Source organism: Numenius arquata, chromosome 10, assembly GCF_964106895.1.
Source record: "Numenius arquata chromosome 10, bNumArq3.hap1.1, whole genome shotgun sequence".
In the NCBI taxonomy this organism is placed as follows: domain Eukaryota; kingdom Metazoa; phylum Chordata; class Aves; order Charadriiformes; family Scolopacidae; genus Numenius; species Numenius arquata.
Window position 1 is genome coordinate 44,486,550 of NC_133585.1, and position 27,223 is coordinate 44,513,772.

At 42.9% G+C, this 27,223-nt stretch overlaps 1 protein-coding gene across 1 annotated transcript in view; it reads left to right on the forward strand.

Moving 5' to 3' along the window:
* ATP10D (ATPase phospholipid transporting 10D (putative)) overlaps positions 1-25,233 on the forward strand; it is a 36,426-nt gene extending 11,193 nt beyond the window's left edge. The window contains exons 4-22 of the mRNA XM_074154840.1: positions 229-314; positions 1,405-1,511; positions 2,241-2,372; positions 3,169-3,296; positions 3,438-3,690; positions 5,740-5,975; positions 7,044-7,229; positions 7,847-8,462; positions 9,581-9,687; positions 10,587-10,713; positions 13,940-14,124; positions 15,830-16,139; positions 16,732-16,808; positions 17,321-17,446; positions 17,926-18,126; positions 20,639-20,719; positions 20,966-21,070; positions 22,469-22,656; positions 23,540-25,233. Coding sequence (XP_074010941.1) covers positions 229-314; positions 1,405-1,511; positions 2,241-2,372; positions 3,169-3,296; positions 3,438-3,690; positions 5,740-5,975; positions 7,044-7,229; positions 7,847-8,462; positions 9,581-9,687; positions 10,587-10,713; positions 13,940-14,124; positions 15,830-16,139; positions 16,732-16,808; positions 17,321-17,446; positions 17,926-18,126; positions 20,639-20,719; positions 20,966-21,070; positions 22,469-22,656; positions 23,540-24,062 — 3,774 coding nt within the window. The 3' untranslated portion in view covers positions 24,063-25,233. The remainder of the gene's footprint in view (positions 1-228; positions 315-1,404; positions 1,512-2,240; positions 2,373-3,168; positions 3,297-3,437; positions 3,691-5,739; positions 5,976-7,043; positions 7,230-7,846; positions 8,463-9,580; positions 9,688-10,586; positions 10,714-13,939; positions 14,125-15,829; positions 16,140-16,731; positions 16,809-17,320; positions 17,447-17,925; positions 18,127-20,638; positions 20,720-20,965; positions 21,071-22,468; positions 22,657-23,539) is intronic.
* The last annotated feature ends 1,990 nt before the right edge of the window (positions 25,234-27,223 follow it).

Below are 27,223 nucleotides of genomic sequence, written 5' to 3' on the forward strand. Positions count from 1 at the left end.
TCTCAAAATATCAGTAATTCAACTCATACTTGCCAGGGTTTGGCATTTACTAGGAAGTCCTTCCATGCTGTCTAAGTCTGGTTTACGCTGGGTAGCAGATCATCAGCAACACCGGCAACTTAGTTTAAGTTGTTAGATAGTAATACCTGAACTTATGAATTTATGATGTTTTTAAGTTCCATCACATTTTGTCTGAGTTCTCTGGGTTTGTTTTTTCTGTGACTTTAGGTCTCTGAAATTGATCCAGAAAAATTTTCCAGTAGAATAGAGTGTGAAAGTCCTAACAATGACCTCAGTCGTTTCCGAGGCTTTGTGTGAGTACCCTTGGTGGCTCTTCAAACTATTGTCATTTGCTTTGGTGCTCTTAGTAATTTTCAGAGAACTCGTAATGTTTGATTTAGAAAATAATGACAATATGTATATAAGTCAGTTTGCACTGCTGCATTTCTGAGTGCAGCTCAACAGATAGAGCTCCAGAAGGGCTTTCTGAGCAGCTGATTGGGGACTGGGAAAGCTCACTAGTGCTTCTTATTTTGTATTGGATATTTTCAACATCTTAGTTCAGGCTGTTTTGCAATTGTGCATTCCATATTTGAAATAGCTGTTTCAGTCTGCTCTTAATAACATATGTTATCTACAGTATTTGGTCTGGACGATGGCCTGATTGGACAAGCTGCGTTGCTCAGAATTGGAAATGGACTGGCTTCCTCTCGTTATCTGATTTGTTTTGTGTAACTATCAGTCACTTGATCAAACTCCTTTTGACAAATATGCCTATCTGTCTCTTCTTGCAGTTTTGTGATTTTCTGTAGACAGTAGGAAAACAAAATGCTGTTTCATGGGGTGACTGATTTTTAGGGTTTGAGAGTTATAATGTTCATATTCTTCCCTGTGGGCACTGACGCATTAGAAATATGAGAAGAAAAATAAATATATATAAACTTTAGTCTCTGAGGAAATAGCTTGACAAACAGTGGGCCTACCTGTACTGAAAGTATCCCACAGGAGTAACGATGCTCACAGTATATTTAAAACGTGATCTTATATTTTGTTCCAATTTTTTCTGATGTTGGCACTCCTGAGTCGAAGCCATAGGCTTTCAGAATTCCAGTGTTTGTCTTGAGCTCTTTTCAGTAGTGTTGCCTACTTCTCGTATGCCAGCTGGCAAATGCTAGGCTTGTAAACACAAGAAAATTTTATACAGTGCCTACATGCCTGGATTTTCAAAGGTGATGTGTATGCATGTTACTCCGTTCTTTTGAAAAGTCCGATCAGAAATATCAGAATGGCAGTCAGTGATTAGCAGCTTCTTTGGAAAATCTGCTCCCTAATGGTTTTGCAAAGCCTGGCTGGTAACTGCTGGAGTCCTACAGCTGAAGTAACGTGCTTTTTTTTTTTTTTCAGTGAGCATTCAAACAAAGATCGAGTGGGCCTCAGCAAGGAAAACTTACTGCTCCGAGGATGCACAGTAAGAAACACAGAAGCTGTTGTAGGCATAGTGGTATATGCAGGTTAGTGAAGCACCCCGGCTTTCACAGATTGCCTTGCGAACAAGATAGAGTTATGTGCCCTAAGAAACAGTATCATGCTAAGGGGAATTAGGACAGTAGAAGCCTGAATTCAGGAGAAGGCCGCTGTAGCTAGAAATGTTAAGAATGCACGTCTGGATTAAGCTTGTTTCTATTTTAGCAATGTAAAGAACTGATATGTCTGACTATCCATGGGAGACCAGCTCCTGCATGTGAACAGGTCCTTGTCCCCATCTATTAGTTATGGTGGTAAACCCAGGTTTTGCATGGACATGGAGATACATGACTCGCTCTTTTCTGTTCCAAAACTGAAGCTGGAGCTGTTCTTCAGTGTTCTTTATCAAAGGGCAGAGGTTTTTAAACTAATCAGTTTGATGTATCCAGCCCAATAGTTGTAATGCATGTGCACAGTTTTTTAGAAAATATTAGAAACAATATAGAAAATGTCAAAAATTGGATTGTTTCTGTAGGAAGGAGTGTTATTGACAGTCTAAAAGTCAATGTGTACGTGACAGATTTTAGTTTAGCTTGTTCGGTTTTCTTTAGGACAGAATTCATATATTGTAGCAGCAGTTAGTTTACTCATATTAATAATATCTGTTCAAATTTTAGTTAACAGAAATGTCCCGTGTCCCAGAGCTTTAGAAATATAAATCTCTTGTGGTTCTGACGTCTGCTAGTAGAGAATTCCAACCTGTGTTGTGTTTACAGGTCATGAAACCAAAGCCATGCTGAATAATAGCGGCCCTCATTACAAGCGCAGTAAATTGGAAAGAAAAGTGAACACTGATATTCTTTGGTGTGTTTTGCTTCTAATTTTGATGTGTTTAACAGGTGCAATAGGTAAGTGAGAATCAGCAGCCTCCTGCTGTTTTCCTCTCTCTCAGCCTACAATGCTTAGTGTTTTATTTTGAGGCTGATTTATTTTAGCAGCCCATCTCGGAAACTCTCTTTATCCGTGTGTAGTTCCCTAGCAGGTGGGGATGCTGCCAGGTTTTAGTTGATGTTATCATGATTAATCTGGAGTGTGGTCAAGAAGTACGTTCCTGGTGTGAGTTCTTAGGTCTGGAACCTGTTTCTCTTTTCTCTCACTAATTGCTCTGCAAAACTCCTACTTTCTCTTGGGATTTTTCAGGTAACATGAGATGCACGTACAGCATTGTGGGGAGTTTTAAGGACTTGCTATTTTAGGAACTGATTAAATAGTGAGCCTGAGTAAATCTAAACAGACTAACTTTTATGACAAGTCAAAAAGGTGTTTAAAATGTTTAAAAAAAACTTCTTCAGACTACACTTAATAGTGATGACATAGTGCTCACATTTTCACTAAAATCTGGACAAGCAGGGATAATACAATTAATTGCCAGAGGTTTCTCTGGGGGGAAAAAATGTTTATCAAGTGTAGTTAGTATTTCTTTCAGTCTGAGATGTGCTGTTGATAGAAATGCATGTAAGGTATTTATTCATGTGTGCATTGATAATTAATTTTAATGGTGTTCCTGTTGAGGAAAAACTTGAGGTAAAATGGTAGATTAAAAGCTTAGAAGGAAGTGCAGAGTGTAAGAGGTAACACCATGACCTTGAACTGTGACACAGTTTACATATAACTGACTCACTTTATCTTGTTCTTGTTTTCAAGGCCATGGAATTTGGTTAAGCAGGTATTCAGAAATACCTTTTTTTAACATCGCTGAGCCAGATGGGAAATCAATTCCTCCAGCGTTAGCAGGGTTCAATATGTTCTGGACAATGATCATTTTATTACAGGTAACTTTGCTTTGAACATGGGTCATATTCTGATCTCATTTATATCCTTGAAGTAACTCTACAACTTCAGTAGAGCTACTTCATGTTTGCAACTGGCCAAAGAGTTTGGTTTTATTTAATTCCCATATTTTATTTTGGTAGGTCTTGATCCCAATTTCTCTCTATGTTTCAATTGAAATTGTCAAATTGGGACAAATTTATTTAATACAGAATGACATTGATTTTTACTATGAGAAAACAGACTCAACAATTCAGTGTCGAGCACTGAATATTGCTGAAGACCTTGGCCAGATTCAGTATATCTTCTCTGACAAGACTGGAACCCTCACTGAAAATAAGATGGTTTTTCGGAGATGCAGCATTGCAGGACAGGAGTATTGCCATGAGGAAAATGGTAAGACGCTAAACCTGTGTTCGCAATGGGTTGGTTTTCTCTCTCAGAGAAGCTGAAAGTTTTGATAGGGGTCTGGTGGACTTGATGAGGTTTGTGTGACAATACACAGTCATGGAATGTGTGAGATCCTACAAATAGCCGTGCATCTTTCCCCATTATTTGGATCCCTTCATATATAGTGTGTTAAGAGACTCGAAGTCTGTACTTAAGGGGCTGCTTTGCAGCTACTTAAGTTCCAAAATACTTGATACCCTAAACAAAATATTCTTTACTCCCTGTGGAGGAATTAATGCCTACTGTGTTTTGTTTCTCTCCTTGCAATATCCAGAACCCAAAACATTGGAAAATTGCCCATCTAGTTTTTCCTCTTTTTTTTTTTTTTTTAACTAGAGTCCCAAAGCTTACCTGGCATTTTGGGGTTCAAACGTCCTGTTGGCCACCTTTATGGAGTATATCTTAAGGCTTCCATTCAACATACTGTTGCCCTTGAGGATACAGTAAGCCAGATAAAATACATGTTTAAGTCAGAGCTTTAACAGTAATGTTAAGGTGCAAGTCAAGCAGATGTGTGTACACGTATGTGTTAACACTGCGAAGATAAGCAGTTCCATCAAAAATAATGACTATTGTATTCTTACTTTTATCTTACACACCTGTTTATTGCTAGCCAGAAAGTCAACAAGCAGTGTTACTGGATAGTTGCTGGCTCATTGTCTGAGAGTGTAGCATCTTTCAGTGTGCATTTCATCAGAGCCTACTTGGAGCCTTCTGGGAGACAGGAGAAGGTGCAACTCCAGACAGAAGAGAAAATTCGTCTTCAATTAGCTATTTTATTAATTAGATAAAACCACTAAGTTTTTATTACTTTATGTAAGTACTAGTGGCTGCAGATGTTTGCTGTTTTGCTGGTGGGCAATGCAGGTATTTCATGTGAGATCGAAGGTGAGATGCTGACAGATGGACATGTGAAGCCCAGCTGTGTGTTAAACCCCACTTTGTGGTTTTGGTGGCTTTGCTGCCAGATAGAGCTGCTCACAACTGCGAGCGAAAGGCACACCCTGCTGGCCACGTCAATGAATCGATTCAGCCCTTCTTTTTGTTGTGTCACAGGAGCAGATGGTGACATCCATTTTTACAGTAATTTCTGCACATATTTTGAACATTTTATGGTGCGAGTGTCCAGGTGCTTCTGTGGTTTTGCTTAGTTATACTGGGAAGGATGACAACAGCAAAGTGAGAAGAAATATTTTTAAGTTTCAAACTTGGTGAATGAACAACTTAAATAAAAGTAGAATGTGTTTTCAGAGTATTTCCTAAAGGAAGTAAAAGTATTTCAGAAGACATAAATTAAAGAGCAGTGTGAATGATGTAGTTGTGGCTGATCCAGGTCTCATTGTGCCAGGGAAAGTGTGTCTACCATGTACTTCTGCTAGTAGTTCACTTAGAGTTATCTTCCAAAAATATTAGTGTGTTAATTATGTTCATAATTATTTCCCATTCTGCCCTATCTTTTAGCTGGAGGGTAAGCATGTGCTTCTTCCTAACAAATCTAGAACTTATGTAAGTCCTGAAAATCAGTTTGAAATATCTTGCAGGTCCTGTGTTTTAGTCCTGTTTTACATTTGTTCAGTTGCTTTGAGCTGCTATTTGCAAGGCTCCTGCTACACGTGGTAAGAGTTACAGTACAAGACAGCACAGTCCTTTGCATACAAGCCACTTAGTCTGCACATATATTTCTGTATTTATATCTGTATTGCCCAGGGATGCACGAGGGCAGCACACAACAGCAACGACTGTGATTCAGTAAAATCCTCCATGTAGGTGCCCCCATGCACTGTTCTGTCTAAAGCAACATGTGCCTTTTAGACCATGGCAGCAGTGCAGCATGGTGTTATAAGAGGTGCCACAGATGTTGCTTCGGACAGAGGTCACATGTACTATGTACTAAATTCCTTACTTTAAAATTTTGTTTCCTGAACGTCCAGGCAATGTTTTAGACAAGTGTCTTTTTTCTTATGGGCCAATAATTGATCGTTTTCTTTTCCATAGCAAAGAGGTTGGAGTCCTATCAAGAGCTGGATTCAGAGGACGAGGATTCAGCTGATCGTCAGTGTGGCTCTTCGACCCACGTGTCAAAACAGCAGGGACTCGACTGCGGAGCTGTGAATGAACCTTTGAACAGAAAGTCTTTGAATGAGTTGTCTGGGAGCTACCCTGCACTAGGAAGGGAAGATGGAGCAGGTGATGTTCCCCGCTCAGGACACGTTGCTTTCAGCAGCCCCATTGTAAGTAAAAGCTTTTGGTTTTGGTGCTAGATGTCTGAAGTAGAACCACAGAATCATAGAACAGTTTGGGTTGGAAGGGACCTTCAAAGGTCGCCTGCTCCAACTTCCCCTGCAATGAGCAGGGACATCTTCAACCAGATCAGGTTGCTCAGAGCCCCATCCAACCTGACCTGGCATGTTTCCAGGGATGGGGCATCTACCACCTCTCTGGGCAACCTGGCCCAGGTTTCACCAGCCTTATTGTTAAAAATTTCTTCCTTAGATCTAGTCTAAATCTTCTCTCTTCCAGATTAAAGCCATTTCTCATTGTCCTATCACAACAGGCCCTGCTAAAAAGTTTGTCCCCGTCTTTCCTGTACGACCCCCTTAAGTACTGAAGGGCCGCAGTAAGGTCTTCCCAGAGCCTTCTCTTCTCATGAAGTAACTCATGACGGAATATCTTTTTACCGCCATTTGATCAGGGTGCTTGTCACTTAAGAAATCCTTTCTCTCTCCCATGAAAACCAGAGCCTCCCATGATTGCTTGGCTGCATCCTATTTGCAGCTGGCATTGCAGATTTTTGTTAGGCCACAAAGGTGTATACTTTGGTTCTTGCTGCTGTGAGTCCATGACCACTCCAGCTAAAATGACCAGCTTCATCTTAATAGCAGTTTGTTCTTTTGTTGTAAGAAGTTTCTAGCATTTTCTTTTGGTTTGTTTTTTTTTTTTTTAAAGAAAATACCTAGGTGACCAATATTTATTGGAGGTTACAAGAGGTTAAAACTCAGGCTTCTGTACCTGAAGGTGTCTAAGTAGCATTCATCATACTTAGTCTCTGTTGAAGTGTCTATGAACTAAGGCTCTGCTGTTGACCTCTCTGGGCACGAAGTTTGCCATTTTTAATGGGCGAGCACAAGGCAGTGAAGATACCAGAGTGTTCCTCTATTTCTTAGTGTAACCAACTCAGCATCTAACAGGAGGGAAGTTGTATGAGCTTCTACACTTCTTTCATCTGTAACTGATTCAGCCTGCAGAGACTGAGATTAAGTTTATATCCTAATGGGCATGTTTGTTCATTTCATCAATAGGAAACGGATGTTGTACCAGACACACATCTGCTGGAGAAGTTCAGCCGAATTTCTTCTCATTCCTATCAACAATCAGAAGGTAGCAGTGAGTCATCTTTGGAGACAATGTACATCGCTGACTTCTTTCTTGCTCTGGCAATCTGTAATACTGTTGTAGTTTCAGTCCCCAATCAGCCACGTCAGAAGGTAAGAAGGCCTTATTTTTGGCTATTTGGCCATGTACATAAATAAATGAGCTCCCTTTGCTTTGATTACAAAAGGAAAAAACAATTAATGGACATTTAAAAAATTATTCTTTTCTCCTCTAGTAGAAAAAAAAAGAGAGGAAATAAAGTATTGATAAGGTATTGTATTTTTAACAGTACTTGTAGCTATTTACTGTGAAGGGTATGGGGCTGGTTTATTCTTCACAAATATCTTGCTAATTCAGAACAAGGTTTTAAGCGTTTAGCTCCATGTGCCACTTTTAAAAGTTATATTGTGATACTAACTTTCATTACTGAAACAGTTCTAAAGAGAATTATTACATGGAGTCATGAATCAGACTTGGAATGCATACAATTTTCAGATCTGAAGTATTCTTACAATTCTTTTGGTTGCAATATTAAAGCTCTTACAGAGGCTGTTTGGTGTGCTCGTGGTTATATGTTTAATTGAACTGACTATCTTTAATACAAGGAATCAAACTCCTGGTAAATTTTAAAATACTACATTCGTTAAGAAACATTCATAGTTTGTAATTTGTCTTGTAATAAAATATGAAGAATTTAACATAAATGTTTTCTCTAACTGTTCTGTCCCAGATGCGAATCTCCTCGCTGGGTAGGATGCCTCTTAAATCACTTGAGGAAATCAGGCAGATGTTCCAGAGATTGTCAGTCCGGAGACTAAGTTCCTCCCCAGCTCCAAGTGTGAAAGAGTCATCACCTGAAAGCCCCAACAGTTTTGTGAGCAAACTGTCTATTTTCAGGATGAAACTGGCTTCACCTGCTTTGGATGGAGCTGCTCAAAGGGCTGCTGAGCCTCACGATGCTGAGAGCCCAGAAAATTCCCAAGTGCCTCAAGAGCTAGATATGGTGAATGTAGCTGCTGGCTGTGAAGACAGCAGTGCTGCCTCCTCTGTTGAACTGTCTCCCTTGTCTAAACTGTGTTATGAAGCCGAGAGTCCAGATGAAGCTGCCTTGGTTCATGCTGCTAGGGCTTACAAATGTATTTTACAGTCTAGGACTCCAGATCAGGTAACTGTGGACTTTGCAGGTCTGGGATCTTTAACGTTTCAGCTTTTGCATATCCTGCCTTTTGATTCGGTGCGGAAAAGGATGTCAGTGGTGGTTCGGCATCCAGTCTCCGGTAAAGTGGTGGTGTACACAAAAGGTGCAGACTCAGTCATGATGGATTTGTTGAGAACTGCATCTGAAGGTATCTATAGAACTTGTAATTCTTTGCTCACCTTTGTCATTCTCCAGTAGAGTTGAACAGGTGGCCTGATTGATGAGAAGAGACAAGTGACCCAGCAGAACTATTATCTGCGAATAGTTCCTTAGAGGGAACCCAGAAAGGTAGTGTTGCTTGTCACCTGGATATGGCTGAGAAGAGAGAAGCAGCTGTTATTCAAAGGATTTAATGGTGTCTAAGCAGAGCCTTTGGAGCCAACTGAAGTATTTCCCGTTATAAAGTAAGGTCATCTGCTTGAATAATTGGCATCTGCTACATGATGAGACGTGTTTATTAGAATGAGATACTTTCTAGCCTTTACCAATGTTCGTGTTTCTGAGCTGTTGGAGAGAGGTATCGGTAGCAGATGTTGCCTATCAGTGCTTTTTGAGGTTTTTTCCCCTCGATTACTGACTGTTTCTGTGTTTCTAGGTGTAACAATAGTATCTGTAAAGTTGTGTGGTGCCTCCTGGTGGGCCTGTTCAGGGATGAACGTTTTTTGAATATGCCACAGGATGGATGTACCCTGTAGTTTAAGCACTAACTGATTTATTCATACACTGTAGCGAACAGTCATTGGTTTTTAACTGAAGACAGTAAAGAGGAAGTATTATCTGTGTATGTTAGAAATAAATACCTAAATATATTTACGTTCAGAAGATGTTCCAAGGATTTTTTTTAATGGTTTGGAAAGTAATATAAAGAAGTTATTTGTAAAGGCTTGCTTACTGCCCTTTTAGCTCCCTCCCATTAGACCAGTGACAGTACAGCTGCTTAGGTGTCTGTGGCCCAGTTCATCTTGGAAAATAATTCTATTTTAGAGAAACATTTTGATATGCTAGTGGCATCCAAAGATGATAGATCCAAAGATCTCTCAGTACCAGATGGGTTCCCCCTCATTGCTTGTGATGACTGGCACACTGTATGCTCACTGTAGATACAGCCACGGTACATTGTGCAAACATAAAGATACATTCGTAGTTAAAATAAAACCTGTTAATGTTTTGGTATTTTTAAAACATGTTCTTAGACTGTCAAAATTTTCCACTAAATTTAGCCTAAGAATGCACATTTAATTTGCTTTCTTTGCTTTATGTGTGTAGGTACTAATAATTCAGAAATGGAACAAAAGAAGATTAAAGAGAGAACTCAGAAGCATTTGGATGACTATGCCAGAAGAGGACTGCGCACTCTGTGCATTGCTAAGAAGGTATTCCTTTTAATACGTGTTTTTTAAGAATGTTTACAGTTTGTGGCCAGGCTGAGTGGTATCACCAGTGGAGCAGACATCACCGCTTCTAAACAGGTGCTTCCATTGCCACATTTTGTTTATCCATATATTCTTTCTGGAGGAGTTTGTAAGTTGACCGGCATCAATTCCTGACTTCTGTTAGATTGTCATAGCTGTTGTCAGTTTAGGATGCCAAGGAACTTAATAGCCTAATTCTAAAACAGAGGTGTCAAATAGCCTGATTTTTCTTCGAGAGTCCTGAGCAAGTCTCCTTGTCTGCAACTTTCCCTGATTGGAATTCCAGACACAGGAAACAAATGAAGTCAGACCTGTTTTATTGGGTTTCACAAACAGTTTGCAGTGTCACACATAAAACTTAAGTGAAGATTTGAGATTCCATTTTAAATTCAAAGCTGCTCAGAAGTGAAATTCCGCAGGGATTGAAACAGGCAAGAAACCTCTTTACAAAGCCTTATGCAAAGTGCGAGTACAGGTTGTGTAGCGGGACACTCACCAAGCTGTACTCGGCTGTGCAGTGGTTCCGTGGCGGTGTCAGCGCTACAATGAAAGAGCAGCAGGGGGAGTATGCTCCGCTCATGGGCCTGCCTACCTTCCCTCTACACAGGAATCTGTCAGGCAGCTCCAGGAACCCGCAGGGTGCAGTGGGTGACCTGGGCTATGAAGCCTGGCAAAGTGATCCAACACTGTGACCATCGTACTAAACCCATGGAAATGCTGGGACACGTAAATAACGCACTGCCAGGGGCTGTGCTTCTGGGTGGGGTACGCGGGCAGCAGAAGTAACTGTGAGGACGCTTTTCAGGCGCCTTTGAAAATACAGTATAGAAACATGCCGTATGTTTTCTCTCCCTCTGTAGGTGATGAGTGATGCAGAATATGCAGAGTGGTTAAATCATCGTTTTTTAGCAGAAACCAGTATTGACAATAGGGAGGAGCTGCTGCTTGAATCTGCCATCAAGCTTGAGACTGAACTAACTTTGCTCGGTAGGTAGAAAATGCAGTAACTCCCAGGAAACTGCTTATGATGTTCATAATTGGAATTTACTTGCAGAGAGCTGTGCTAACCGCAGTTTGTGTAGCACATAGCTTTCTACAGACCTAGAATTTACTGTCACTCCCGAATTTTCATAAATCTTGCTGGTAAGTTTGCTCTAGTTGTAAAACACTGAAGACAGGTAGTGCTCTTCTGTTGTTTGTAAAGGGTAAAGTTTTACTGACCTTTTTTTTTTTTTCCCTTGTGTTTCTTTTTTGTACTCACCAGAGTTTTTAAGTGTCATCATAATAAGCACGTGAAGTGATAATAACAAATCAGAGCCTGCCTGGGCGAACATTCCCAGGGATCCCATTTCTGGGCATGTTTTCCATCACTGTTGCATGTGTGGCACAGGAGATGTGCTTGTGCTGTGTCCTGCTGTAGTAACACGGAGATGAGAAGTCAGGCCTGCTCCTGCAGGAGCTGCTCCTCTGATGGTCATTCAGCTGCGCGGAAATGGGGAGGCCAAAACGAAATGAAAAATGTTTGGTGTAGATGTGTAAAAAGGTAAACTGCAGGCAGCCTGGGATAATAGCTCTGGAGGACCGCCCAGGAAATAATGTTTGGAAAACAAAGTGCAAAGGTCTGATTGTGGTGGTAAAGACAGCTTATGCTAGAAGCTGAAGAGAGACAGATCTTATTTTGCGGAAAGGTGTTACTTCCCTCATTTTGTGCCGCATCTGCTCAGGGCAAATGCCATAAACCGTGATACTAAAAGGAATTCTGGGATTACTGGCTACAGTTTCTGGAGAGAAGCCCAAGCAGTGCTGCCAGCTGCTGTAGCTTTAAGGGATGATGTGCTATACAGGTATCCTTGAGTCAGCAGAAGGAAGTCTTGGTGCTGTGGAGCCCTGCTGTCCTGCAGGCCAAGGCATTTTTTCATCTCATGTCTGTGGTGGAACAGCAAGCAATATGGGTTAGCTCTAACATTAAATAGGAGTGAGAATAAGAAGGATAAATGGCTTCATACTGCCAAGGTGCTGGCTTTCAGTACCTCTGCCAGCTTAGTTACCCCTCTCTGGGGCATGTGTACATTGTGATCTGCAGAGTAGAACTACTTATATTACAAAGTAGAACATACTACTTCTCACTCTGCTTCTCTGAGCCTTCCTCTGCTTTCTAAATAAGCATTACCTGGTGTAGCTGCAGCCCTAACTCTGACTGTCCTCTTAGGACTGAGAAATGAAGACTTTTTCCTCAAAGAACAAGAAGCAAAAAGTCAAATCATCTCAGTATTGCCAGATTCGTGGAGGACAGCAGTGGCTTGTAGTCCACTGCGTAGGCAAGTGTGAAACCTGTATGGCTGTATATAAAGCCTCAGGCCTTTATTTGAATGGAAATCTTGTTTCTGGAAAGAATAGCCCTAAATGTGCAGCACTTCACGGCTGAGATCCAGATCTATGCTTAGTTTACATATAGAAACTGGCTTCCGTTGCGTTAGGAAGTAATCAAGTATCTCAGAAGGGGAGTGTTAAGCGTATAGAGCGCCCAAGTGGAAGCAACATTTTTCTGCCCTCCCTCGGTGCCTGGCAGCGTCTCTCAAAGAAGCTTGCATCAGATAGAGCAAGCATCTTCCTTCCTGCCTCTTTTGCTGACTTGCATCAAAATGTAGGCAGAGTGCAGAGCAAGGTCCTGGAGGTTTTCATCTTCCCGGTGACCAGGGACCGTGAGCTCTGTGCCCTGTTGGCAGCTACTGACTGAAGAAATCGCTGCAGCGTCAGAAACTTGCCTGATGTTTTGGCTCTTACCCATCCCCACGTGACAGTCAGCGCTTTATGCACGAATTGCTGTCTGGAGTCCCGTGCCAGAAACGCGATAAGAGGGAAAGCTTTGCTTGGAAATTTTTTTTTTTTTTTTATTGTTTGTCTTTCAGACTGAACCTAGCTGCAACTGGCTGAAGTTTCTCTCTGAGAAACTCTCTTAGCCTCAGAATCCCACAAGCCAAACCACGTCTCCTGGTTATGATTTAGTACCATTTGTATTGTGAAAAAGCCGTGAAAATGGCCTGTACCGTAGTAAAACACTGGCACTGCAGCTCTTCAGAGATGGTTCTGCTTTATGCTCATGTTGTGTTACCTCATTCTTACCAGAGCAGATGATCTTGTAAGCTGGTTTTAGGGACACAGGTCTGCCTGCTGCGCACACCGGAAAAGAGGATATCTCTGCTAAAGTCTCTGTATTTTTTTGTTGAAAGTCTTTCTGTAGCCACTGTGTTAGAGCAGGGGTTTCCTCCCCGAGGGGGAGAATGTCAAGGTAGGCAGTGTGGGCAGGAGGGAGAGCAAAACACAGAGTTTAGTGCTGTGGATTGAAAGGACCTGGAGCAGGAGGTACTGCAGCCGTGAGCAGTTGGGAAAGCTGATGGTGAATGGCAGGTCTTTGCAGCAGTGTGCAAAAGTATAAGAAGAGGGGACTTTGGTGTGGAAAAGGTGAAGGCTTGGGACAAGAGTTATAGAGTTCAGCCTAGAGCGGAGTTGAGAATAAGGAAGAGAATTATAGAATCATACAATTGCCTGGGTTGGAAGGGACCTTTCAGATCATTGACTCCAACCATCAACCTGACACTGACAACAAACCATCACTAAACCATATTGCTAAGCACCACGTCTGCCTGTCTTTTAAATACCTCCAGAGATGGTGATTCCACCACTTCCCTGGGCAGCCTATTCCAATGCTTAATAACCCTTTCAGTGTAGAAATTTTTCCTAATATCTAATCTAAACCTCCCCTGGTGCAACTTTATGCCATTTCCTCTTGTCCTAGAGCAGTGAGCCTTGAGGTAGGAAAGATTGAGGTGATATGTTAAAGAAAGTTTGGGGTAGTCCGAGGTAGGAGGGAGAGGGAATAATGGAGTGTATTTGTCATGAGAAGCCTGGGAGTCTGTCCCCCAGAGCCACTACAGGATGAAACAACCATAAGAATGTGAAAAGTTGGTTTAAAAGAGTCTTATGAAGAGTTGGAGGCCCCTGAGGCTGTAACCGAGGGTGTGTGTCATCCATCTCACATGTGGTGGGCTCTGGGACAGAAAGATGTGGAAGGGAGGCATTCCCAAGCATGTCCCAGTAGGGTGTCCGTTTTGGGATGTGGGTACACACAGAGGACCATCTTGTCCTGTAACTCTTGCAGCATTTTGGTTTTGGAAATAGAGCAGCACTGATCCTCCTGCTTATCTAAATTAAGGTGCCACTGGCATTGAAGATCGCCTGCAGGAGGGTGTTCCAGACACAATACAGGCATTACGGAAAGCGGGGATAAAAATATGGATGCTGACAGGTGACAAGAGAGAGACAGCTGTCAACATCGCCTATGCCTGTAAACTGCTGGAACCAGATGACAGAATCTTCACTCTGAAATCACAGAGTAGGGTGAGTGGAAAATTACACTTTTCTTTAATTATTTATTTTTTTTCCTCTGCTGAATAATTGAGCCAGGCTATATCACAGGGCGGCACAATAAAACCCTAAAATGTTCTCTGCTTTCCCAACTGACCAAAGGCAGCATAATTTCTTGGAAGATGAAAGTACTGGAAAACTGACAGTTTGCTTCCTTGCGGGTAAAATATGAAATCCTTTGTATGTATGTAACATCTGTTTCTTTATATACTGCCCCTAAATGATGATTAATTATTTTAATTGAATAGACTGCTTAATTTCTCTTTGTGGTAGGTTAGAGAGTTGACATGCTTCACATCTTATTAGAGATTTCAAACGGCTGTGAGTTAAAGCATATTAGCAATTTAAGAATTATTGTCATGCAAATTCTATTGAATTAAGTTTTGTGCTGCTTTATGTAATATATTCCCTCAGCCCTGCTTGTCTTGCATAAATGTGCAAAGAATTGTCTCATTGAAGTACATCACACGCTATTCAAGAAAACTGATCTGCCAACAGTTTTATCAGAGAAAAAGCCACCTTCTCCCCACCACCCAGTAACTGAATCATGTGAAAAAGAGAGGTTAAAAACGCTGCTGGTTTGGGTGACAAGCTTAATCCTACTTCTTCATTGTGTCCTCTTGCGGATGCTTATAACCAGCTGTTTCCCAAATCTTTGATTTTTATCAATTTTGGGTTTCGTAAGATGTAACTTACTGTAACTGGTAAAGCTGACATATGAAATGTCTTTCCTCCGAGCAGAGACATGAAATCTAAGACTTCTCTAAAGGACTGGAGGGTTTTTCTAAGACTCTTCATTTCTCTTTGTCTTCTCTGCTTATATGTTACTTTAGAAATCCAGTTTATATCTGCCGTCAAAGATTGTGTGGCAGGTGGTAACTGTGAGGAAAATAGAGTGAAAAAGAAAGGATTTCTAGTCTAGTTGTGTCTGAGGAAAGCTTGGGGTTTGATTTTTCACTAACACTTTTTTCTTCCTTTTTTCTTACTGGGGAATGAGTGTCTTAATTAACAGTGAGAACTGAGCCCCTTTTGCAGAAGTGCTCATCCTCCCTCTAACAGGGCTTCGAAGTAAAAAATAGTCAGGATTTCATACTGTTGCATTTCAAAGTAAAATAATGAGAATATTTAATAAAATGTATTTTCTTCTACATGGCGTGCATTACATACATTGATATCAGGAGTCTTTTGGGCGTCTTATATTGACTCTGACAAGGTAAAAAATTCCACAAGGCCAGTTCTTCAGTAATTCATTGCAGCTCACTTATAATCTGATTGGAAATGCACTGTTGGCTTTTCATGCCAGACAAAAAAAAAGGCAGAGAGCAGGAGTCTTCTGTCAAAGCTGTATGTATATTACGGAATCCTTGATGGTTGTTTCTTTCTGCTTGTCTGTGAACATTTTCTGATTTGCTTCAGTTTTTTTCCCTTCTCCTAGTACAATACCCAAGCCGATCTACTTAAGCAATGTTAAATCACAGGCCCTTTTATTAACAACAGACTGCATCTTTTGTGATTTTTAAAGTGTTATTCAGCCTCATGTCTGAGCCTTTCTGGATTCAAGTGAAACGCTACACAAGGGCAGCATTTGACCTTTTCTCCATATGTATTTTATAAGTTGAAATGGAAGCCAGAACACAAACAGTATTTAATAAGTTGCCTTTCTCTTGTCTTTAATTAGGATGCCTGCGCCTTGGTGATGAGCAAAATTTTAGAGGGCATCCAGAAGAATACTTCTGCAGAAAAAAAGCCCAGTCAGAAACTAGGGAATGTCTCTGCAAGTCTCTCCACCCAAGCTCCAGGGTTCAGTGCAGGCCTGGTTATTGATGGAAGGACTTTAGAGCATGTCCTTCATGACAGCCTACAGAATATGTTCTTGGAACTCACAGAAAAATGTCGGGCTGTCATCTGCTGCCAAGCCACGCCACTGCAGAAGAGTGTCCTGGTCAGGCTGGTGCGAAGCAAACTAAAGGCAATGACGTTGGCTGTAGGTGAGTCCTGTGGTCACCTTCTCTTCTCTGCAAAGAAGTAGAAGCCAGTTTCTTCTCTCCTATGTTTTTGTGAATGTCTGTCACAAAATTTCCTTCACAAGGAAGATAAGCCTTTGAATCGTAGCTGTCTCTGCCATAAGATGATGTTAGTCTTCTGAACTAGCAAATTTTGTCCGTATACTTACTCATGGTAATCTGAAGCAAAGCAGCAGCCGTGCACAGTGTTAAGTAACACATCCAAAGGAGCAAGTAAGGGGCTTTTCCTTGTCATTCTCCACAACCCCCCAAAATAGGGAGGGTTTTTTCTGTTCCAGCATACCAGCTAAACTCTGACAAAAAGAGCAGCTAATGTCCATTTGGAGAATGTAGCTCAGTTGAGTCAGGCCTTCTGCTTCCTCATCCTGCTTTCCGTAGGTTTTCCATAGGCTGCACTGGCCATAAAGATGTTTTTCTCTGAAGCGTCTGGTGTTCTTGTACATTTGTCTTTTCCGGCCACCTCCATGGCGATGTGGTAGTCAGCAAAGCTGTCCCCAGATTGCATTCCAAATAAGGGAAGTTAGTTTTTGTTTTCCCTCTTTCCTTTTCTCTGTAGGGGATGGTGCCAATGACGTCAGTATGATCCAGGTGGCTGATACTGGTGTGGGGATATCAGGCCAAGAAGGCATGCAGGTAGCGTATACAGAGACAGCTGGAAATGACATCAGATTCCATTTTAAGTCAGTTCAGAGTTTACCCTGGAGGCCCACTGGCTCCACGGTCCGTTACCCTACACGGGCGAGAGTTGGCAGCCCGAGCTCACACCCAGCCCTCAGCGCTCTTCCAGGAGCGCTCGGAAGCTGAATGCTGCAGGGGTTCAGGTTCCAAACAGCAGAGCTTGCTGCCTGTCATCCAACTCCCTGTTACTCCTGTCCTGCCAGGAAACAAGCAGCCGAGGCATCAGTGATTTCTGTGCAATTGTGGGGTGATAATAAAGACAGACGTGTTCCTGCCTATGCTGGGCTGGGCTGAGCCGTGTGTGTTAGTGTAAAACGTGGTGTGGGGGGACTCAGAGCTGAGTGAGGATAAGACCGTAAGCACTATGTATAAAAAATCATAAAATAAGAATTTCCAACAGTAGGCAAGTTGCTGACTTGGCAGTATCTGAAGCTTATCTTATACCCTTTCCCTCATGTGCGTTGCAGGCTGTGATGGCAAGTGACTTTGCAATCTCTCAGTTCCGACACCTCAGGAAGCTGCTGCTTGTCCATGGTCACTGGTGTTACACCAGACTTACCAACATGGTGCTTTACTTCTTCTACAAGAACGTGGTATGTAGCTGTCTCGTTCAGAGAAATCACGGTCTGCCTGTTTGGGAACGCTGAAGGGTTTAGTGGGGCTTTATATTCTTTTTAAGTTTCTATTGTGAATGTGTTCAAAAAGACACGAAAAGCATATGTCAAACAATTTAGTTTCCCACTTATGTCTGCAGAGACCAGAGACTCTTATTCCTTGGACTGAATTTCCCACTCAAAGCCATTGTCTGATTTGATTAAACAGTGGGTAACGAGCATCACTGATGTGGTGGCAGCATGACTATTTAAAAAAAGTCATGTCCAGTTTTGAAATGTAAAGCTGTGTGCTAGTCAAATGTAATTCCAAAGCGTGGGATTGGCATGAATTCCACATCATTTATACTTAATTTTCCACAGATTACTGTAACCAGACCTTAGATCCACCCATTTTCCTGCTGGCTTTTAAAACACTTGTCAAGAGGTCACGTTTTACCGTGTCATCTTTGACTTTTCAGGCCTATGTGAATCTCCTGTTCTGGTACCAGTTCTTCTGTGGGTTTTCGGGCACATCCATGACTGACTACTGGATTTTGATTCTTTTCAATCTCCTTTTTACGTCGGTGCCACCCATCATTTATGGTGTCTTGGACAAAGATGTGTCTGCGGAGATACTCTTGCAGCTCCCACAGCTCTACATGATGAGCCAGAAATCTGTGGTAGGTTGAAGAATGGTTGGCCTGAAGCAAATTGAAATGGTCAGCGTTTGAGCCATTTCTGCCTTTCCCTCCTTCATGGTTCACTTCAGGCAAACATGAAGTTTAAAACCACTTTCTCTATTAGAAAAACATCTAGGCCTGTGCAATATGTGCACAAATAAAAGCTGTTTTTTCTCAGAAGTTTTTTATAGGCTCTTCTCAGCCGTACACCCAATTTTATTGGACATTTGGATGATAAGAGAAATTAAGGACTTCAGTTGAAGCAGTGTACTGATAAATATTGTTACCAGCACGTTCACCTCATTCACTGCCCCAGCTGTCAACCTGCTTCCTCAAAATTGGTTTCTTTTGAGCATCTGGGCTTACTTTTAAAGATAAGGGCACTAGATACTATTTTTTCACTGTCATATAAGGGTCTCATCTGCCAAAATAATGAGGAATGGATAAGAACCAGAGCAGATTCGGTTCAAATAATCCCCAAGAAAGTTCCGTCATTCAGAGTTCTTTCCCCATATGGGTATGTTCTGGAATTTGCCAGTGGCACTTTTCTCCCATCTGAACACATTATACATCATATCTGCTCTATAAGTAAATTCCATCCAAACATTTAACAAAGAAAACCGCAGGGAGCAGGGGGTAGTTTCTAAACCAAAATTATATAAATCAGCAAGCTTTTTCCTGGTTTCTGCTTTGCCTAGCATGAATTCTAGCATAATTTTAACTTTTATCTTTTTTTTTAATTTAACACTTAATTAAAATAATATTTTTATTATAACAATTGAAGGCAGTGCCATACTGAGCCTGAGACAGTACAGATACTAGTAGCCCAGAGGGAGGAAACGTTGAGCATATGAGTCACGTAAAACTCACCATTTTGTCTATGATCATTATCCTTTCAGTAACAGACTGGACATTAGGAAGCATTTCTTTAACCAAGAGGGTGGTCCAGCACTGGAAGAGGCTCCCTAGAGAGGTGGTCGATGCCCCAAGCCTGTCAATGTTCAAGAGGCATTTGGACAATGTCCTTAATAACACGCTTTAACTTGGTCAGCCCTGAAGTGGTCACAGTTGGACTAGATGATTGTTGTAGGTCCCTTCCGACTGAAATGTTCTCTTCTATTCTAGTCTAGTGTAGTCTAGTCTAGTCTATCAAATACTAGTAAAAAAACCAAGCTATGACATGTTGTGTGTTCATTGTGCAGTCTCATCTGCACAACCTGGCAGAAGTCTAGGTCTGCGTTAGAAGGGAAGGAAGGGTATACAGCGAGGGGACAGTTCGTTTGGTTTGTTTGCAGACTTTTACATTTCTTTTTTACATACTCTTAAATATTTTATGTTTCTTGGTTTATGATATTTTTGCAAAACTAAGTATTCTTTTGGTACCGGTCCAAACCTCTGCTGACTGGCAGGAGCAGGTCTGTGCTTTGCCAGTCACAGGGAGTTTTGATTAAGTACACATGACAAAGCCTCAGGATTTGGCTTTTTGTTTTGATCTCCAGGACACGTACGGTCACCTGAGCTGAGGTGAAGGTTCTGAGGCAACATGATGAGAATTCATGCATCGCACAGCTCTGTACCAGCTGTAGCAATGGGCAGTAACTTGGGTTCATCTTCAGTAATTTAAAGCCCTTCCCTGACAGGCAAATAAGATAGGTTTCCCACACCCTCTCCGGAGAGCAGTTCAGTTCTTGAAACGGCCGAATGGCTTTTTGGAGAAAGCCATCTACCTCCACTAATAGCAGAGGAAGTCCTGGGTGACCGGACTGCTCACGGGTGTCTCTCAGTTTAGTGCCCGATGGAATGGGATGTATCTGAGCCAGGGCACAGGCAGCCACGCTTTCCTAAGCGGCTGAGCTCTCGTGGCGCTTTGCTGCCGCTGAGTGAGGAAGGTTCATTCCTGCTCCTCTTCTCCCTTCTTTTCTTCCCATCCCCTGTTTTCACCCACAGAATTAAACTGCCTTCCTCACGCCAGCTTGGCTGTCCCATCAGATCCTTCCAGGAGCTGATTTAACTCACTGAAACAGCCACGTGTCATTCCAGGAGAAATAGATTTCTTACATTCGAGTGAGTTAAGGGAGCTCACAGAGGAGTCGGGTCTGCAGGCAGCAATCAGCCAGCGCAATTACGAGGCGGAAGCACGTGTACCATAAAGAAAGGGGGTGGAGATAGAAGAAAGTGGGACTTGGCATTCAGCGGTGGCAGTTCACTGTCCCCCAGCCTTCTCCCTGCCTTAGTGCTCAGGGTCGGCTCTGGCAGGTGTGTCCCGGCAGAAACGCTGTAGTATCAGCGTTCCCAGATCTGGCTGCTGGTTTAAATACCAACAGTTGGCTACGGGTGTGGAGTGAGCTCTTCATTCTTACTGTCATCACACAAAAGATGCCTCTTCATTGGGAAACTAGCTGGAATTACTTCTGCAGATAATCTTTCCCCAAATCCAAATTAATGCTAATTAAAGATGCAGCAATTTGTTCAATTTGTTTCAATGACATTATCTTTTTTTTTTTCCTTACAGGCTTACTTGCCTTCAGCTTTCTGGATAACCTTGCTGGATGCTTTTTACCAAAGTCTCGTTTGCTTTTTCGTGCCTTACTTCGTAAGTGCTGGATATGAAATACTTCCGTACATTTTGATGTACTAAAAACCCAGGCAAATTAGAGAATGAAATGAAGTGTTTGATTTTACTTCCTTGTATATAAATGTGTACTAACGGGATCATCGCTGGAGCTGAGCTGAACTGTGTGCATGCGAACGTGTATGGTATCGAAACTATTGATGCCACTCTGTGTATTAGGGCTATACGTAAAGAGTATATAACGCTGATCTCTGTCTTTCTTTACAGACCTACTATGGCTCAGACATAGACATTTTTTCTTTCGGAAACCCTATAAACACAGCAGCGCTCTTCATCATACTGTTCCACCTTCTCATCGAGTGCAAGTCTGTGGTGAGTACTTTGTTTCCAGAAGAGTACGTTCCTAGCAGTGTTTGTGCAGACTGCTTTCCTTAAAATGAAAGGGAAGAGCGAGCTTCGTATACAAAACAGCGTAAGTATAGAGGAGCCAAAACCTAAATATTTTGCTTATATGAGGTCTCCTAGTGCACCTGTCATTGAGGGCCAATAGAATGACTTGAATGACTAAAAGTAACAAAATTTGGCCTCGGAATTATTTGTCAGTAGTGAAAGGATCCTGCCTCTTTAGGGTACGGTGGTTTATGGGATGCCAGTTTAGTTTTGCAAATGGTAAAACAAAACCAAAGTGACCTACTGACCCTTCATCAGTTCCCAGAGCCTGCATCTCGATGACAACCACACGAACTGTTGATTTTTGAATGCTTGAATGATTTTGAATGATTTTTGAACTAATGATCTGCTCTGTGGCCAGGAGAAATGATTCCGAGGTGTATTTTGATGCCAGAACTAGAGAACCGATATGCTACAGGAATGCTGTTCCCGTTTCCAATTAAGTCTGTGCAAGCTAAAGTATCTGCATTAGCTTGGATAAATTTACAGCCCTTACAAGGGTAACACTTGGCTATTTTGCATAATATTAAAGAAAATACAGTAATATTTACAGTAGAAGGACACAGATTGATGTTTGTTTTTTTTTACTCTTTTTTTTGAAAAATATTTTTTAGGATTGTTTCGTAACAGATGAAATTTCAAGTTGTGATTCAATCTTTTCATTGTTCTTTTGGGAGCTTGGCAGCAGTGATAAAAATGTCTTTATTGAGAATTTATGGGTAGCATGAGTGTATCCACGCTAGTAAAACATGTAGTAAAACATGGCTTAAATGGGTTTTATTTGGCATTTTTGAATGTAAGCTGTCAGACCAATGATAGAGCTGTTTCTGTAGCAACTATTATAGCCATTTAGGTATAAAATTACAGAAAACTCCAATGTAAAACAGTTAATCAGTGTCTCAAGCAAGGTACGTAAATAAGGGTGGTCCCATGTGAAGATCTCGCCTCCTTCTTGCTTGAGAAGGCTTTTTTGCTGCCAGGGGATGAGGTGGTCATCTGAGGCAAATGGCACAAAAAAATGTCTTTCACAAAGGAATAAAAAGATTTCATAGAATGTAGCGTTTAGTTGAATAAAAAACATTAAATGGCTGGGTTACCTAATGAGCCATAGGAAGAAGGCTCCATTCTTCCTGGAATGCTTTGTATAAAATTTGGAATATTATCTGAACAGATCTATGCTCTGTTACATTTAGCAGCTGTCCTTGGAGGAGGAGTGTGCGTGGTCGTGCACGCGCGTGTGCACGCAGACGGGTGTTACGGGTCTTCCTGGTCTTCCTGCTCGCAGCTGGAATTGGATTTCTTTCCCTTTCTGAATTGCAGACTTGGATACACGCAGCAGTTATAGCTGGCAGCATCCTGTTGTACTTTGTCTTCTCTCTGGCTTTTGGGGCAACCTGCAAAACCCGCAACCCGTCATCAAATCCTTACTGGATCATGGAAAAGCACATGATGGATCCGATATTTTACTTGGTTTGCCTCCTGACTACGTGCGTTGCTCTGCTACCCAGGTGCGCTTCTGGTTTATAATTGCAGATTGTTCTTGTTGTTCTTAACAAAATTAGTTTTCTTTGCGCCAGTGATGCTGTAAATCTCTCTGGCTAGAGGTCTTCTTTCCCCTCCCACCCCCAGGGTAGAGAAGATTTCTTAGCTGCCAGACCAAGGCATGTGGGGACACCTCTTTAGTGACATGTTCTCACAAGTCCAGTAAACAAAAAAAATCTTTTATGATTTTTATTATATTAAATTATTTATGTTACATTAAATATTGTCTTTGGAGGGATAAAAGAGTAATCTCTGTAACCACAGAGGTTATAATTTATATACAAATCGGTTAAATTAGTGATCAAAGTTGACCACGCACTATACGTAGAAGTACTGTGCTTAGTCTGTGTTTATTTGTGAAACCAATTTCTGCTTGAAATTGATGTCACGAATATCTCAGAATATTCAGGACGCAGAATGCACGAACGGGCTGCTTTGTGGAGCGGAAGCACGCTGACTAGAGTCACGGGGGCTCCTGATTTGGATGCCTTTGTCCTGGGGCCTGGCAACCTACGCAGAAAGCTCCGCTTTCGGTGCAGTTGGGACCCCACAGCCCTTCGCTCAAGTTGGGAGTGTGCTTTGCTGCAGGAACCAGGCTGTAGGAGAACCGTGCCCAGGACAGAAACACGGAAGCACCTGAGATCAGCGTCTGTCTTTGAAAATGCCAGCTTTAAAACACGTTCTGGTGCAGTTGCTGGTCTTACACGAAACGGCACCTGCAAAACCTGTTCCGGAGGCTGCTGCAGCCGCAGGGTTACTCGAATGGTGTTTGGTTCCCTTCAACGTGGCTGGAAACAGTTTTGAGTCTGCTTCTAAACAGCTTATTTTGAACCTGTGTTTATTTTGTAGATATTTGCTGAGAGTTCTCCAAGGAACATTGTGTCCGTCTCCGGTGTTGAGAGCCAAGCACCTTGACAGACTGACCCCCGGGGAGCAGCGGGAAGCGATTAAGAGGTGGAGAGACGACTGCGCTGTGAACTGCCGAGCGGAGTTCCAGGCTGCTGCCGGCTCTCCCCGCTCAGCCGCGGGTGCTGTGTCGGGGGACGAAAGCGTTGCCAGTGTTCCACCAACATCTAAAACACCTTTTCAGGCCCGTCCAGGAGCTGGGTTAGCGGAGGACACCTCCTTCTTACCAGACACTCAGGATGAGCCTGGGAATACAAATGGCTTGAACTCCGAGATGACCGTGTTTCTGAATTCGTCAAAGGAGACTAATTCGGATGCGTTTGGTGATGATGCCGTGCGTGCCGCAGTCCCTGCGTGTGCTTCTGGAGAGGGCAGCGGCGCTGCTTCTCGGGCCCACGGGGCAGGTGTGAACCCTGCTCTGTGTGAAGAAGATGCTTCAATGTATTTTATGAAGTTGGAATGCTAACTGTTTTAAACCCAAGAGTAATAACTGCTGATTTATGTGATGTTGTGGTTTTGTTTTCTTCAGCTTCAGCTTTTCTTAAAAGCTTTTTTGTTTATAAAGCTTTTCTAGTAATTTATTAAGATGTTCAACATCTAAATGGCCGGGTTGCTCTTTTTTTTATATTTTTTTCACACAGTAGACTTCACACACTGCTACTTTCTTGTGCGCAGCATTGCGTAATGCCTGGTGGTGTTACGGACAGGACATTCCCTCACCACAGATTTGCAGGATCCCGTTCAGGTAAGCCAAGCTGCTCCCTTGCACTGCATCCTAAAATCCCAGCGTTCCCTGGGATTCCCCACTTGCTGGAGTGGGAAGGAAGCAGGAGGCCTGGGATGTGGCATTGTCACTGGGTGGATTGGTGCAAGACTCCTCCGGTGTGTTTGTACAGTAATTGTTTTAACCATTGCGGCCCAGTTTGGTCAGTGGGCTGTTGCATAGGCTGTCTCGGTGCTGGCCAAGCAGGGTTCTGGCTATCAGAAGAGCGGCCCAGATGAGACGTGTGTCACGTCTCTCCCTCATCTTCCACAACAAGAGCGAATCCTGGTGCAGCCTTTGGTTCTCCATGATGGTTCATCCTCCTGCTGCATCCCTCCTTTTTGTCTCCATGTCATCTCCTCCTTTTTGTTTCATGTCAGTCGCCACTGACTGGACTTCTTTTCCTCTTTGCCCGACTCCCATGTTGGCTGCCTGACTTTAAACTCTACCTCACGCCTGCACTGCAAAGTTGTCTGCCCACGGCCATGGGTACCTCCGGTCTGTCCTCAGGTCTTCTCTAACAAATAGCAGCATCTGGCTGACGACGTGACTCTTCTTCCCTCTCTGGTCTTTTCCTCCAGGCTTTTATAATAAACATCTGAAGTATCTCTGAAAGCTGCTCCAAAGAAGGTATAGCCCATTGCGCGTCCCATATTTGAGCTTTCTCCTCTGTCTTGGAGATGTCCCACCTCTGCCAGTTTCCCACCGCTCTGCACTGAGGGGCACGTGGCTACCTCTGGATTCCAGACTCTCTAAAGTATTGCCTCCTTTTAACTTCCCTCCCCAAAAAGTTACATGGCCAATTTATGGAGGAACTTAGGAAATTGTTTGTATCCACTAGCACCTGTTCAAATAAACAGTTTCCTCAAACTGTAGCTGCTAATGAAATGTACGAATTGAGCCCATTTTTTGGTTCTGTTTCCTTCAAAAACTTTCTGGCTTTCAGATTGCCAAGATCCGTGTGTTTATTTTCAGGTACCGTCTTTGGGGCAAGGGCCCCGCTTTTTAATTGAACCACGAGCTTTCCATGTCAACGATCAACATTACATATTCCACATCTCCTTGAGATCTCTGAAGGAATTTAAACAAACGCTGTGAGGTCCGAGGCAGCTGCTGCTGCGCAGGGCAGATACCGAGGGCGCGCCAAGTTCATTCAAGTGTAGGTCACCACATGTTACCCGAAGTTTAAAACGGGTCTGTTTTCCAAAGGTAGAACGTAATGAAGGTTGACTCCGTTCCTAGTGTTAGCGAGGAGAAAAATATCCTTTTTGTTTAGCCTGGAGAAGAAAAACAGGGGAAGGAGCCAGTGATGACAGCCATTTCTGCAAATATTTTTTTTAATTTTGTTCAACATATGACAAAATATTTTGGGTATGTTCTAACAGAAGGTTAGTGGGGACCTTTGAAGTAGTGATGGCAGACGGTCAAATTCTAAGAGAGCATGTCGAGCGTGTTGGTTTGCAGTTAGGATTTTCAGATGTTTGTCTGTAGCATCCTTCTTGCTGCGGGGGACACCTCGTGTCCTGGGTGAAACATCTCGGCTTTCTCTACCAGCCGCGGGAACTGCGAGGTGTCCAGGAAGTAGATGCAAAACGACCGGCAGGGTTGTGGTGGGAGATGAGCTGGTACAAGGGCAGGATCCTACAGGAACAGACTTGCTGGGACTCGGTGAAGTCCTCTGCTCTGCCCCACAGCCCCAAGGCAGGCTGGGCTCTACCCTGACCATTCCTAGCAGATGTTCTCCTGGTGTAAAGCGCTCCAAGTCAAATATTGTTTCCATTTCTGTTGTCTCACCTGAATGTTTCTACACCTTAAAACTATGGCCTCTCTTCACTTGTGGCCGCAGAGAGCAGTTTTGTGGTTCTCCAGGTGTCTGACTCTACCACTGAGGTACGTTGAGCTCTGAAGGAGTGCAGGGCTCAGCTCTCCCCTTCCTGTCACCATAAAACAGAGTTGGGGGGACAGCACCAGCCTATGACCCTGCTCTCTTGTTGCCTCCGCTGCAGGAGCAGCCCCTACTCCTGGATTTGGCAGGTGGCTGATGGGTTAGCCTCAGGAGTTCCCAAAAAAGCTGTAACCTATTAGAGCAAGATCTTCCAGTCGCCTCTGTGACTCTAAGCCCTGGCATCAAAATGACGGGAGTGAGTGGCGGTGGCCTGTTAGAGGTGGGGCCAGTTGTACCACCCCTCTGGGACACCCAAATTGCCATTGTGCGGCTATTTACTAGCCTGGTCACCCCACTACTGCCCGCGTGGTGCCGTGGGGCCTTCTGGGTGGGTTCTTACATTGGAAGAAGGATGATTTCATCCAGGTCTCAAAAGTGCCAGGCCCCGTGCGTTGCTTTCGAACTTCAGGCCCTTATAAAAGTGCCTCTGTGCCGAGACTGTGAGTACTTTTGTAGCACTTGAAGTGGTATAAAATAATACACACACGCTTTATTTTTCTCTTGGCGGGTCGTTTCACTGGTGGTGTGCGTTGCTTAAAATAGGTTGTGTTCTTTTAGAGGACGTTGACAAGCAGTTTAAGTGATAAAATGATCCATTGTGTAAAACCTGATCTTTTTGGTGGGAAACCATCAGCAGTATCTAAGGGCTGCCTGCCGTGATCACTTGCTATTAGTTACTGGAGGGGGGGGGGGGGGGGGCAGCGAGTCTTTAACAAAAGCTTCCAAATGTTAATTGGCCGTATCTGAAGTGGTGCCAAATGGCAGGTGCAAGCGATGGCTCTCCCTTTGCTTCTCAACAGCTGAATCTTTCCTTTATTATTTATTTTTTTTTAGCACTGGAGACATCAGGCTCCCCTGCTCCTGCCCTCCTGCGCAGCGGGACCTGCCTTTGCCATTTTGAAAAGGAGCTTTTTAAGCT